At 33.6% G+C, this 16051-nt stretch overlaps 1 protein-coding gene across 1 annotated transcript; it reads right to left on the bottom strand.

Annotated features, from left to right (window-relative positions):
• Positions 1-2725: 2725 nt before the first annotated feature.
• LOC107926942 (protein MAINTENANCE OF MERISTEMS-like) lies at positions 2726-3541 on the bottom strand. The gene is made up of 2 exons (XM_016857886.2): positions 3488-3541; positions 2726-3397 (listed from the first exon to the last, which is right to left on the bottom strand). The coding sequence occupies exons 1-2, from the start codon at positions 3539-3541 to the stop codon at positions 2726-2728; spliced, it is 726 nt and encodes a 241-aa protein (XP_016713375.2).
• Positions 3542-16051: the final 12510 nt, after the last annotated feature.

Here is a 16051-nt window from a genome sequence, read left to right as displayed (position 1 = left end):
TTGCAGACACGACCTTATTATGGCCCGGATGAGCAACAACAACCGGGTAAAAGAATTTTCCAACAGATGTTTTGGACATTTGATCCATGTATGCGTGCATTTCCCCATTGTAAGTCATTTGTGCAAGTGGATGGGACATGGCTATACGGTAAATATACACAAATCTTACTTATTGCGATTGCTTAAGACGGGAACAAGAACATGCTACCGATTGCGTTTGCCATCGTAGATAAAGAAAACATGGAGTCGTAGGAATTCTTTCTTACAAATCTGCGGAGGTATGTAATTAGTAATGATAATATTTGCATCATCTCCAATAGAGGGAAAGGATTAATTGCCGCCATTAGGCATTCTGGTGTGCCATGGAGATCCGTTTACTGCATACGGCACATTGCGGCTAACTTTCATCGAGATTATAAGAATGCATATTGAAAGAGACAAGTTGTGAAAATGGGTAAAAAACAACCTTATCATTTCAATATATAACATACATTTTTTTTGTGGCGAGACTGTAACTTAACTTATATCGTCTTAATACATACACAGCTTACGAGCTAGAACCACACATTTTTCGGCAGAGGATGACTCAGCTTGAGAGTGACATGGAAGGTCAGACGAACACATCTTTTCGACAATGGTTGGGTAGCATGGAGCCATGGCAATGGGCTCAAAATTTTGACGAGGGCTTTCGTTACGGTCAAATGATGACAAACTTGGTGGAGGGGATTAACGCTGTGTTGTTGAAAATGCGACATCTTCTGATTTCATCTGTCTTCTCAGCTACATTCTATAGGTTGGCTACCTTGATGCCAAGAATGGGTCAGCAACAAGTCAACCAGATTGAGGCAAGACACGTGTTTGTCGAACATGTCAGGGATGCAATTGTTGCAAACCATCGGATGGCGAGGTCGATGAATGTAGAAGTATATTCACGACGTAATGAAACGTTTCGCGTTACAGAGACCATCGGTCGTCGACCCGATATTCCACCTAAGTCATACGGGGTTGATCTCCGAAATAGACGGTGCAATTGTAGGAGGTTCCAAACACTTCATTATCCTTGTGCACATGTTATGGCAGCTTGTGCTAAGGTCTCGCTCAATGTAGATCAATTTATCGATAAGGTGTACACACTTGAACGCACGTTGCGTGTATGGGAGAATAAGTTTCCCGTGCTTCTTGACCTATTTACTTGGGAGGTTCCTCAATTGACCTTTGAGCTTATCCCAGACAAAGGCTTGCGTAGGAACCCGAGAGGTCGTCCGCAATCATCAAGAATCCGTAACAAAATGGACATTAAAGAGAAATCCGACGAGAAGCTGTGTGGAGTATGCAAATTAGCTGGTCACAATCGAAGTAACTGCCCACTCCGAAATTACCAAACTGGACAATCATCGTGATAGGATAGAAATTAAGATGTTGTTCATTACATGTTGCTTATTGCATGTTGAAAGAAAAAGTATTGTTTATTTAATTTTTAAGTACTTCAAAACTACCAAACTGGATAATCATTCTCTTTTTTTATTCGTATTATGTATTTCAACTAAGCAATTCTAAAATTCACACTCAAATCCGATAATAAAATGCCAAATAAAAAAATCGATAAATATAATGCAAAAAAATAATTTACATAAAAATAAAGTAATTTACAATACAAAACCCCTTAAAATTGATGGTTTGATGGTGTGGTTCTAGGGGTATATCTTCGCGAAGCTCGACGTTCACGTTGTGGACGACTACGGTAATCAACGTTCTTTTCATCCATATGTATGGGTGTAGAGAACGACTCAAATGCCACTGATGAACTCGAGCCGGGGCGAGTAGAGAATGGCGCTAGATATGGGCCGGGGGGAGAAGAGAATGGCGACGGATACGACTCTAGAGGAGTAGAGTACGATGGTGGATATGAGCTGCTCCCGGAGTGTAGCTCCGGCTCTGGCTCCGGCTCCGGCTCCGGCTCTGGCTCCGACTTTGGCTCTGACTCTGGGTCTACCTCCGGAGCTGGTGTATGATACGGATCTAGAAGATGTTGCCCAATCCGTGTCGTATGAGGGGGGACTACCATCGACCGCCCACCAAATAAAAATGGTTTTCCCTTCTCATAGTACCACTGTAGGTACTGTGGCGAGGGCTACAGATCCAAACAACGATCCATCTGAGGTAACCTACTAAACCGGTTGTTCCACATCGTAATATATTCTGAATGCTCATCTCCCCAATCAGTTTCATGCCTCCCCCTCCTATTGATGCCATGTAGCTATACATCCAATCTTACTGGCTGTATCGGGATATATTGTATACAACCGAACTGCCGGAGTACTCGATCGTACCACTCCACCGTATGAAAATGGATAAGGGGTGCGTTACTGCACCATAGGTGTGAGTGGACGTGGGCATACGATGGAATAACAGCTGTAACTTCAGGAACAGAATATGGCATCCAAATGAACTGCACAGTTCATAACATTTTTATATTAACGCGGGTTAAGTGAGATAAAATAATAAAATAAAAATAATATTAAAAAAACTTACTCCCTCTCCAGAATGATTCTCGATCATCAGACGGTATATCGGAACTGTGTATGACCTCCCGATACCCGGATTCGTGCTCCATCTATGAAAATAAATTGTTAGAACAATATAATCCGAAAAAAGAGACAATTAATTGCTGTAACACGTAAAGATTCATCACCTGTTAACGAGTGGAAATATATATGATTGATGACTAATGGATGCCAAGAATGGCATCTGATAAAGCGCCTACGACTGCAACAGTATGAGGCATCCACCTATGTACAGAGGGATTTGTCGTCCGACAAAGTTCGCGGTACAAAATGGCTAACACTGCAGACCCCCAACTGTATGAACGCGTGTTATGCAAATTAGATAGCAGCGATAAGTACATCAAGTGGACTTCACTGCTGTGTGTATCCGACATGAGTACACCTCCTACAAGGTGCATAATATAAGCTCGCGCTGCCTGCATAACCTCCAATTCAGTGGCAGTACTAGGCAAATATTCAAAATTGGCCTTTAGCCATGAAAACTTCAAGGTTTGAAATTTTCCCTCACTTGGCGAGCGTCCAAGTAAGTCATAGCAAAGGCGAGCAGGCCTGGAGATCAAACTTACGCCCGTGACCGCGTTCTCATCGATGGGGAGCCCCAGCTGTAGTGCAATGTCCTCTAGAGTGATTGTGCACTCCCTGCATGGCAAATGAAATGTGTGGGTCTCCGGACGCCATCGCTTGACTAAGGTAGAAATCAAGTCATATCGTAGATTAAAAGTCCGGATCAATGCTGCTGATCCGAACCCGGCTAACTCTAAGAACGGTATTAGGCATTCATCCGGCTGAAACCCTACACTATGAATACGGCCCTTCAATGCGCAGTACTCGACCTGACATTATTATATTAACGAAATAGTTAATACAATATAATTTCATTCAACAAATAATGTAATGTGAATATCAAATAAAAATTTCATTACCATCTTATTAATGCTACTTGATATGTGATTAGTACTATCAATCAATGAATCCATTTGTCACAAATCTGCAATTAAAATTATATAACAACAAATTTAATCAAAATTTTGATCAATCAATAAAAATTATCAAATAAATAAATAAATAAATTTATATAACCTAATCATTTTTTTAAAATACATTATCAAAAAAATCACAATACACTAATACACTACTAAAAAATAATTTTATTGCACAACCATTTTAAAAATTAATTTTATAATTCCCCATCATTTACATACAATAAAAAATAAATATAAATTATCTAAAGATTAAAAAACATATGAATTAAAAATAATTGAAATTGAAACAAACCTAAGTAGTTTCTTTCACACAACCTATAAAATTATATAACAACAAATTTAATCAAAATTTTAATCAATCAATAAAAATTATCAAATAAATAAATAATAATATAAATTTACATTATATAAAAATTATATTAAAAAATCATAAAACACTAAACTATAAACACTAACAACTTATAATTATTAATTACTAACACAAAATAACTATAAAATGATTTTCTTAAAAAAATATATTTCTAAAAAATCATAATACAGTAAAATCACTAAAATTAATTTATTAATAATTCCATCCCTCTCCAATTTTTTTATATAATATAATTAATTTACTAATCTCCCCCATTATTGTTTTTCTACAATTAAATTCCATCCCTCTCCAATTTGAGATGACAAGTCACTAGGAGGGTCATGAAATGACTACATGCCTGCAGGGTGTGGTGCCCCTGCATCAGGCACCACATGTGGCGCCTACGGGTCACGGGAGACCCGTTTTTAACCCGAAATTTTTTAAAATATAATAATAATAATAATAAAATATTAGAAAAAATTTATTAATACTAAAAAAAAGTAACTCATTTTCGTAAATAATCTATCTGAAAACCTATTTTCGTATATAATAATTTTTTATACCATATTTGTAAAAAACCCCCCACAAACACATTAAAAGAATTCAATAACTCATTAATTATATTATATAAAAAATAGGCATGCCAATCCATAATTCAAGTTTAACTACCTATCATTAATATATTATAATTATTCAACAAAGGAGGAGAAAATTTCTCGTGGAAAGTAACAAATAATTTTCTTAAAATTTTATTTTATATTTTTATTATCAAAATTATATTCATGTCTGTTTTATAGTAAAAAAATTAAATTAAATTTTTTAAAATTTATGATTATTTCTCATAATAATATTATTTTTAAAGTTCAAATTAGTGCAGCTGATAAATTTATTTTAAGTTAATATTATATATAATTACATATAAACATTTTTTCAAACTCAAGTAGTGACTATTTATCTTTATTAATTAAATAATAATTCAAACTAACCGCTAAAGATGTTGAATTTAGACTTCATAGTCTGACGTGTTTCCTTTTGAGTATCAAAATCTCTTCTAAAGCTAAGCTGATCATCATTTTAAGTTACATAACTTTTCTTTAATTGTTAAAAAATATACAGTTTTAGCCAATTTTGACCAAATTTATATTAGCGTTGATAATTAGTGAATGGTCATCCTTTTATTTAATTTGGTAATTTATTTAACGTTTTATTAACAATAATTTTATTTTATTTTTGAATAGTCTTATTATAGGTTCGATTATTTTTAACATAATAGATAAAATTCTCTATAGCTCTTCTTAACCCATAAATAGGATGATAATGTATTTCAGTGTACTTAAAACTTATCTCTTCTTGTATTAACAACAATATCCATACCAATTAAATTAAAGACTTAATCAATAATTTTATTATTTAAATCTTCTTTGACTTAAAGTCTAGTGTTTAAATGTATCAAAACAGAGCCGAATAAATCTAGGCAATACTTCCATTTCTACCCTTGATAAATGATTCACATTATTGGTTATGGAAATTGCAACTAGAAAATTTTAAAATATGATTAAACTAATACAAAACAATAAAAAATCAAAATAATTTAAATTAAAATTATTTTGTTAAACTAAAACTTATACATGGTAATTATATTTAATAAGATGAAAGATTCATACATAGAAATTATACATAATAAAATTTAAATTTAAATAAAAAAAATCAGAGTCCTCAACTTTTGTTGATAGTTATTACATCTTAGTTGAATTTAATTTAATCAACATTATAATAATTTTTCAATTTAAAATATGAAAAAGAAAAGAAAAAAATAAAGGAAGACAACAGTCCACTAACAGGTGTAGTGTGTAACACAGTTACCTACTGAAAAGCTTGACCCAAAACTACCCCCAATCGGGTCCCACTTTATTCATAGCGAAACAAAAAGGAAGAATTGGCTAATATCTTTTAATATAGGTGTAAATAACCTAAAAATGCCGAAAATTTAAAAAAAAATTTGTGAGATTGAATCATATTTTCAAAAAATTATGGGACTAAACTAATTTTATTAAAATACTTCTAGCTAAAAGCGGTTTTAGTTAATTTCCAAGAAAAAATTTCTAACTGAAAACATTTTTGTCACATAATATAAAAATACTTTTAGCTGTAAGCGTTTTTCCCTAACGGTCACTTTACCCCAACAACTAATTAGTCATTAGGACCAATGGCTTCCCTTCCTCCCCCCCCCCACACGATCATCTTTTCTTTTCTGTATAACCCCCATTTCATTTTGTTTATTCAATTCAATCTCAACTCTCTCTCACATTCTTAAATCTCTTTCAAATTTCTTTCAATTCCTTCTTTATTTCTCACTCAAAATTTATTTCTCTCTCAACTCTAGTTTATTTTATTAAAATTGTCTTAAGATTTTTGTAAAATGTATAAATACAATTTGTTTCGTGTTTCTGAAAAGTAACAATAGCACAATCTCTAAATTGTTTGAATGATAAGCACATTTCTGTCACTCAATTACAAATGGTAATAATTTTTTATTATATTTAATGTAATTTAATTTAAATATTTTCTTATTATATTGAAATTTAATATTTTGTATTTTTTTATATATAAGTGGAAGATCGAATTTTGAAAACGTATATTCGTAATCTACCCACTTCTCCATTACCCTCAATCGAACCTTACTTGTAAGTCGGTTGGTGGAAAGGTGGAGACTTGAGACGCACACATTTCATCTTTCATGTGGCGAATGTACTATCACTCTAAAGAACATGCAGTTACAACTCGGATTACCCGTGGATGGACGGGTAGTGACTGAGTCAATTCAGGCAACCAATTGGAGAGACATACGTGAGCGACGTTTAGGGAGGGTTTTGGAAATGATTTATGGAGCCCAGATAGATATGAATTGGTTAAAAAGAAATTTTGGTAGGCTCGATAAGGAATTTACTGAAGTCCAAAGAGAACAACATGCCTGGATGTACATTCTTATGATAATTGAGGGTTTTCTAATGTCCGATAAGTCAAGAAATCTTGTCCATTTAAGGTGGCTTCTAAAACTTGTCGACTTTAGAGAAGTGAACGAACTCAGTTGGGGGTTAGTTGTGTTGGCAACATTGTATCGAGAAATGTGTTGAGCAACGACACTACAAAAAATCAAAATTGATGGTTGCATGCTACTACTACAATCATGGGCGTGGTATCGATTGTCATTTTTACGTCCTCGAGCGGACTACCCTTATACATTTCCACTTGTAACAAGGAAAAATTCATTAGATAATATATTTACCATAATAAAATTATTTAAAATTTAAATTATTGTGTTAACATATTATTTCAATAGGTGGAACAATGGCTCGAGTCACATAGGACTATCGGATGAGCTTTAAGATATACAGCTTCTATTAGACCAACGATCGGAAGCGGATATATGTATTTTTTTTAAAATTTGATTGATATAATTTTAACATAGTTTCTTTAAAAATTAGTATTATATAGATAACTAAATTTTTTATTATTTTAATATAGTTTGAATGGATGTTATACTCTAATCCAACAATTCAAGAATGCATCCCATCTAAATTTTTGGTTAATTCCAACATCTAGCACATGAAGATGTCATTGGTAGTGTACACTGTCGTGGAGATGCACGAGTCGGATAGAATGCTTCGGCAATTCAGGTTCAGGCAATCGATTCCATCAGCACCATAAGACATCAAAGGTTTGCATCATAGCAATTTGCAGAGGAGAATAGATGAGAATTGACCAATATTCCAAGAGCAATATATCAACATTAGGAACAATAGGTACGAGTTTTTACCTACTCATGACACTATTGTCACACTTGAGTTAGCCTGCTATCTGGAATACATGTCATGGTTTAGGGTCTATGGCAAGCCATATTTGCTAGGTGGAAAGGTGAGAGGTAGACAATCACATACTAGGAGGCCACGACAAACACCTAGGAATCCAAGGTGAGGAGGCCACAATAGAGTTGTCGAGACGGGTCAATTGTCTACGCCTACACAACAACTAACACCTATTTTCGCACCACCTTCCTGGTCAATATGACTCGACTTATTCTAGTGCTTATACTAACCCCGTCTTTTTTACACAAACACCACAATTGCACTACATTTTTTTCTTCTACTTTGATGCCAAGTTTTGCTTATAGACCTCTATCCTCGGCATATTACACGCTGATGCCTTTGAAGTTTTCGACGATGACATATAGGCCGTCTATGTTTGGGCACTGACCGAAAGTCCGATCATTATGCCATTGATGTATGGGATACAATATAGTTATACCCCTACGCCAATGGTGTCGCAAACACCTCCAGGATCATTGTTTTACCAAAGTGGACCTCGCAACCACCTATTCCTAAACCGGAGGATACACGATGGAAATCGAAGAGCAACTGATTACAATCAACTACAGACAAAGGCAAAAAAGATGAGAGGCCAAGACTACAACCTGTACCGGAGGTTAAACCAAAAAAGAATTCGGCTCACAACCGTCAACTACCTCGATGTGACAAACATTCTGATCAGGGATTGTATTGATTTATTTTATTTTTGTACTTTTCATGTAATTTTTTAAATAAATATGAAATGTTTTTATTGTATCGACGTTGTATATTCTTATGTTTTTAAATAAATATCATTTTTGCATCAAAATTGATTCTCATTATCATTTCATATTATTAAATCAAGCATGCAAGGGAATAATAGAACAAAGTTGTATTTTTTTATTTGTATGGTATAATAAAAGCATGTGTTTACAAATTATGTAACATCGGCAACCCGTCTCAGTCGCTAGATTTGGGTTATGGAGTATTACAGAACAATCAGAAACATATGAAAATTTTATCAATCAGTATAATAATCATATCATAAACCATTTATACTCATGCAAAACGTCCTTAAATCGAGCCTTCGAGGCTCTAAAAATAACCTAGAAACAATTTGGGACCAATTTGAAATAGTTTAGAAAGTTTAAGAAAAAGATGCAAAATTTACAAAATAGGGGTCACACGACCGTGTGGCCAGGCCGTGTGCCTTACACTGCTAAGACACACGTTTGTGTCTCAGGTCGTGTAACAATCGAACTAGGGACACACAGCCATGTCCCAGCCCATGTCCTCACCCGTGTAACTCTCTGACTGTGTGACTCACTGACTTGCACCCTAAATAACTCTTCAGATGACACATGACCGTGTGTCTTACACGGCTGAGTCACACGCCCATGTTTTAGGCCGTGTGGACCCAAAATGAACCTTAAACAACAAATTTACCAATTGAAGGTTACTTAAACTCTAAGTAATCCATTTACCAACCAAAAGACCTATTCAAAGTGACATTAAATAAGTTAAAAACATGTTAAATCAACCATCCTAAGTGCCTAACCAATGTATCCTCATTGATACCACAAGTATATACAATTATACATCAAAATGAATCATCAACCACAACTTATCAATTCACAAAATTCTAACACTACCTCAAACACACATTGCATTAACACATATCATTCATATTTTCCTTAAAATATTTACCTCATTCTCATATATTATATAAGTTGATTTTTTTTTTTGCACATAAGGTCATACTTAACATTTTGCATGTTCAAAACAATAGTAATGACGTACAAGCCTATTACATGCCATATAATCCAAAATAAATGTTTCAAAAACTACCGAAAATGAGAGGATAGTGTGATTTGAGTGATGATCCGACCATCCAACCTTCAGAATATATACAAGCGTAGAAAATAACACAAATAAGCTCATTAAAGCTTAGTAAGCTCAATGTACCAAAACGATAAATCTTACCAAAGTGAGTGCAACAAAACAAATAATAATATTACAACCATATGTGTTCCTTGTCATCCACAATTATAGCAGTGAATTGTAAAATTAAATTCAAATATCAAGTATAAAACAAAACCATCAAAAATCACTAAACAAGTTAACTTACTGAGGTTTACAATCTGATAAACGACTTATAGATGAGAGCATATTGATATTCCAATCAAAACACACCAGATGCTCATAAGAGCTAATCTATCTGAAACACACCAACGGCTCCGAAGAGCTAGTTCAACCGAAACACACTAAAACAGATAATATAACACCAAAGTCTGAAACAAATGCTGAAACTCGATCTACTCAGGAAACATATGTATTTAACACTCCACAACAATCTCCACTCCAATCCCCATAACACACCATATCTCGATTGTACTCTATCTTGAGTTTAATCCGATCAAAAAATCAGAATTCAATAACATCTCTCAAATAACCTTACATCATCAATAATTAAATATATCTATTATGCCATTTTATATCATCCAACAATTCATATAGATATTAAATTTTAAAAATTTTAAACCATACGAGCTTACCTGGACTAAATTGTAGTATTTGCAGAAGTTCAGGGACAATTCCACAATTTTTCCTTCACGAGTATCAACTAATTCTTGATCTAAAATGTAAAATTTCTCAATTATCAACTTACATTTCATATTCCAATTTATTTTACATTTTATACACTTTTATTTTTTGAAATTACATAATTACCCCTAACTTTTACAACTTTTTCAATTTAGTCCTTTAACCCAAAAACCATCAAATTAACCATTTTTCTCAAGTAAACATTTTAGCCGAATATACTAGGCCCTTAAAAAGTCATTAATAAACATCAAATTCACTATTAGACCCTAAAATTTTGACATTTTCATAATTTAATCCTAAAATCAAAATCTAACAAAAATCACTTCACAAAATCACTAAATAACAATCACAGCTTCAAATACATAGTTATCATTAAAAAAATTCAAGATTCATCAATGGAAACTTCTAAAATTTTTAATAGATTAAAAAATGAAGGTATAGGCTAGCTGGATCTAGTTGCAACGATATCAAAAATATAAAAATTAAAAGAAACAGTCTTAGAAATAGCTCACATGCAAGATACTATGTTTGTCCGATTCTCCAAGCATAATTTTCCATGGTTTTTCGGCAAGTTTGAAGATAGAATGAAGAAGAAAGACTTAACCTTTACTTAGTTTTGTTTTAACTTTGTTTTAATTACAAAATTGCCATTATACTAAATTTTTATTCAATTTTTCTTTAAATTTAATCCCTATTGCCGTCCATTATCCAAAATAAGGATTAATTTCCCTATTTTTCCTCCCTCATTTTCTACTTAGGCCATTAAATCATCCAATTGCATTTTTAGGCCATTAAATCATCCAATTGCATTAATCGATAAGTTTTGCATCTTTTACAAATTAGTCCTTCTTCATAAATTAGCTATCCAAATGATAAAATTTCTTAACCAAATTTTAATACGACCCTAATGACTCTATAAATATTTTAAAAATAATATTTACAAGTCAAATTGATAAAAATTTGTGGTCTTGAACCGCTGTTCCGTCGCTACTTAAAAATGGGTTGTTACAAATTACATCAAAATTTGAATATGAAATAAAAAATTAAAAAAAATTGTTAATGAGGTGTTGTTCTTATATCATCCTGTCGGTGTAGACATGACAGCATTGTATGCCCTGGGTTCCTACACCACTCACATAACCTCGATTGGTTTGACTTCTCCCAAATATCCATGTTATCGTGTATCCGAGTTGATTTCGGTCGACCTTTTGGTTTGCAACGCAATGATCTATCGGGTAACAGCTTGAATGGAGCGCTTAATACAGACAGCCACATATGTTTATTTGGGATCGATAGAAATATGTTTCTTCACACGTTATACTTGTGTTTTAGTTTGTACACTTCGTTCATTAAGCTCATGTAATCCAAATGTTGATTGGTACATATTGCAATTGCATGAGCGCATGGAAAACAAAGTGCGTCTAATCTCCTACAATTGTAAGTTCATCGTCTTAGGTCTACATGGTACACTCTCCCAAAAATACCTTGGTCTAATTGACCGAAATCTGTAATCCAAAACAATAGGCCTTCGTGCGAGTGACACACTAGATGCATACAGTTCGCTCGTGCTGTATCCTTCATAATTTTTTCAGTACGTCATTGCTCCAGACGTAGCCGCCCTACATTTGTCCAACATATTTCTCCACTCGCTTTAGAAAAAGTTTAGCCAAACAAAAATATGTTTATTTGACAATCGAGGTTATTGACTAATGAGCGTTTCCTTCAATCCAGAGCTAATGCATTTCATCAGGTTTGTCGTCATGTGCCTATATTGTAAACCCCCTGTAATACAATTGTGTTCATTAATTGAATGGTATGTTGAAGAGGTATTGATGCGGTAGTAAACCAACTAAAATTTTGACTAAGGCAAGTGCACCAATCAATTAATAGTATAACTACGGTGAGCAAGGATATCGCTCCCACGAAGACTAAAAGTACTTGTAATTACTGTCTTTCTATTATTTAACAGATAAATTTGAGTGATTGGTTAAAAACTAAAATTAACTAAAATAATTAACTAAAGAACATGACAAAGAACAAATCAGGAAAATAACTGATTAACAACCAAAAAGCGGGACAATACTCAGGAAAGAATCCACCTAGACTACATCTGTTATTATCAATCTATATTACGTAATTTCTAGACTTAGTATCTTGATCCGTAGAAATCCTTAAATTATGTCCATATCTCTTTTCAAGATTAATAGCAATTGACTCTAGGTTGACTAATTGAAATTTCTTTCTAATTAAAACCCATATTATCGCATTAACTCAATTTATGGATTCCCCTATTAGATTTGACTCTAATCCGGTAGATTTATGTTGCCCTGTTTCTAGGATTGCATACAACCCCACGTAATTACGCTAGATCTACTCTTAAACAGGGTCTATTCCTTCTCTAATTCAAGCACATCAAATATGATTAATAGTCTAGAAATATTAAACCAAGATTTCAGCATACATAATTGAGAACAAGATTCAAGTATTTATTACGTAAAAATAAAAATCAAATAATAGAATCTATCCTAGGGTTCTTCTTCCTAGGTATTTGGAAAATTAGTTCATGATAGCAATTAAAAGCACCCCAAAGGTAGTATAACCACAAGAAATAAAGAAACTCATAATAAACTTTAAAGAAATCAAATGGAGATCTTAAATCTTTATGGAAATCTACTTTAGATTCGACTTCAATGGTGTTTTTCCAGTTGTTTTCTTAAATATTTTATGTCAGATCCCTAATATATTCTAATTTTTGTCATATATAGGTCTCAAAATGCTCAAAAAACCTATAAAATGCGCTTTCCCATATATTTGGAGTGTGATTTGTGATTTCCACACGGATTGGAACATGACTATATAGCTCACACGGCCGTATGTCTAGCCCGTGTGGCTCTTGAAACTTGCTCCGATTATCTAATTTTTTGATTTTTGCTCGTTTTTCACTCTTTTTACTCCCAAATGCTCTCCTAAGTATAAAATCATGAATTTAAAGGATTAGGAGCATAAAATTCACCATTTTACATCGAATAATCAACCAAAAATGCATTAGCAACAGGATTAGAGCATGTTACTTTTAGCACTTATCAGGTACCCCGCCCCGTCACTGTTAATTGCTCGTAAGTTTTCTAATATTTCATGGAAATGGTATTTGACGAGCTCGTACCCTATCAAGTAAAGTGAATAGTTAATCTATAATACCCAAACTTGCATGGCTCGGTTAAATATCAAACAATTGAAATAGTGGCGAATACATACCCATATTGATCACTTGTGCGTGCTGAGTTATAGAATTGTGTTGTCTATGGTAGTTCGCTGCAATATGTCTTAGACAATACCTATGGTGTTTGGAGTCTCAAAGGTTTCCTTGTCGTTCAATTACGGCCAGTATTTCAAGTTTCTTGCCGAAGATGACACATATATTGGGTTTGGGGCAAACATGCCTCCTCGACCTAAATAGGAAAAAAATTCAATCGTTTATTGACTCTCCCGGTATTATTGCAAAGGTAATCAACATGATTTTTCAATTGTCTTCTTGTGCCATAGCCAACAACAACCGATGGGTATATCTCCTGTACATAAAGGTACCGTCGATTTGTATTAGTGGCTTACAGTACTGGAATACCTGTCAACATTGCTTGAAAGTTTAGAAGAAACGATGGGACACCCTACGTCCATGGAGCAATCGATCATTGTAGTATGCATGCATCATTTTCGTATCGGTTGCAACCTGAAACGTACATCTCTAGTGCCCGACACCATTGCCATAAATTGATATACGACATGTCCCATCCATTATGCATATTCTCCAATGCCTTCTACTTTGCAATCTACACCTTACGGTTAATAACTCTTTTATATTTCATGCTTTTAGACTTGGTCAATTGCTTGTACTAAGGTACATTTATTAGCATTTTAGGATGTTTCACTAGTATTTTATCATTATATAAGGAGCTTGGACTGTGTTTAAATATTAAGTACTTTTAATTGCTTGTGATAGGGATCTGTTTGGTGGTTTGGCAAGAGTAGGTTGAGGAACAAAAAATAAATGAGTGCCAGTTTACTGGGGCAAAAGGTTGGACATTTTGTCAGTATAAATATCGTGGCAATTCCAGGAAGACCGAGTCAACACTTAACGCATACTAGTTTCAACCCAACTATACTTGTACCAAAAAAATCTACCTAAAAAGAGGAAAAGATAATCCTAGGCTGTTGGTTTTTATCCTAGAAAAAATAATTTAAAAAGAAGATAATCTTGAGTTGTTGAAAAAAGAATTTAAAAATAGAAGAAGATAATATTGGGTTGTTGAAAAAAGAATTTAAAAAATGAGAAGATAAACTTCAGTTTTTGGATTTACCCTAGGCAAAAGCCTATAAAAAACTAAAAGAGGAAACCTAAAAAGAGGAACAAAAAAAAGAAAGAGATCCTTATGCAAAAATGGAGGGTAGCGATAGAGTAGAGACGGAAAGAGGAAGATGAAAGCAATCCCTTTCAGCCATCGTAGAACACTGTGCTGTTGGTGTGTGAACTGGACACGCGAAAGCTATCTTCCCGAAGTCTTTTGTATTTCTTACTTTGTTCTTCCGTGAATTGAATGATAAAAATGGTGTTGGATGTTATTTTGGTTTTGAATTTTATGTGCCAACCCATGAGCTAAATCTTATTGGGTTAGGATTATATGATGAAACTTTTATTTTCTTTAATGGTTGAAGCATTTATCTAATTCAATTTACTGTTTCATTCAATTGTTTTTATTTTTAAATTGTATGCATTCAATCCCTAGACATAGACGGCAGTGCAGCATGCCCATAAACTAATTTAATTCTGAAAAGGTTGGATTAGTTGGACCAAAATTTAATGATACGAGAAAGTACTCGATAGATAGTTACAGTAGACTTTAGACATAGAGCAACGTTCATATAGAAGGAAAATAGTGTAGGGTACCATATTAAAAGCCCACAGACACAGGCAAGGTAACTTGAGGTTTTTGCTCTAGAAAAAAGCAGACCATTTTAGAACTTTTCTGAGTAGTAAACCGAGTATGATTTTGCTGAGGTATTATTGACAGTAAGGGTAGATTCTTAGTAATCCCAACCTTCTAAATCAACATCATATATCCTTTATTCTTTGCCGCCGTATCTTTACCATATCAATCATAGTTATTTACTTGATCGTTTACATAACATCCCTATAGTAATTCTTATAATTGCCATTACATTTTTATTCTCATTTTGCCATAGAGTTTCCAAGTATTCATTAATTCCATATATTGCACACATCATTATTCCTTTAATTGCCACTGCATACTTACCATAGCTTTACTATAGCATTAATTGTGTTTTATTATAATAACTTGATCACTTTTGTGCCTCAATTCGATCCTCGTAGGAACGATACTCACTCATCACTTTATTACTTGATTCAACGCGTATACTTGCACAATTCACATATCATTTCACAAGCAACAAGTTTTTAGTGCTGTTACAAGGGATCGACAATTTGGTGAAATTTGGTTTTGTTATTTTACTTAGTTCTATTAATTTTATTTAACTTAGTTGTATTCAATTTTTGCAGGTTTGCCATTAGTGTATGAGAAGATATCTGCAATCGAACTGAATACAGATATTTACAATTAAAACAAGCATAGCAAGCCTGGGACTCGCTTTGACCATAGGTAGTATTATGTCCGCAATCATCTCTAAATCTAA

Source organism: Gossypium hirsutum, chromosome A08 (assembly GCF_007990345.1).
Source record: "Gossypium hirsutum isolate 1008001.06 chromosome A08, Gossypium_hirsutum_v2.1, whole genome shotgun sequence".
In the NCBI taxonomy this organism is placed as follows: domain Eukaryota; kingdom Viridiplantae; phylum Streptophyta; class Magnoliopsida; order Malvales; family Malvaceae; genus Gossypium; species Gossypium hirsutum.
This window is presented reverse-complemented; position numbering and strand designations above follow the sequence as displayed.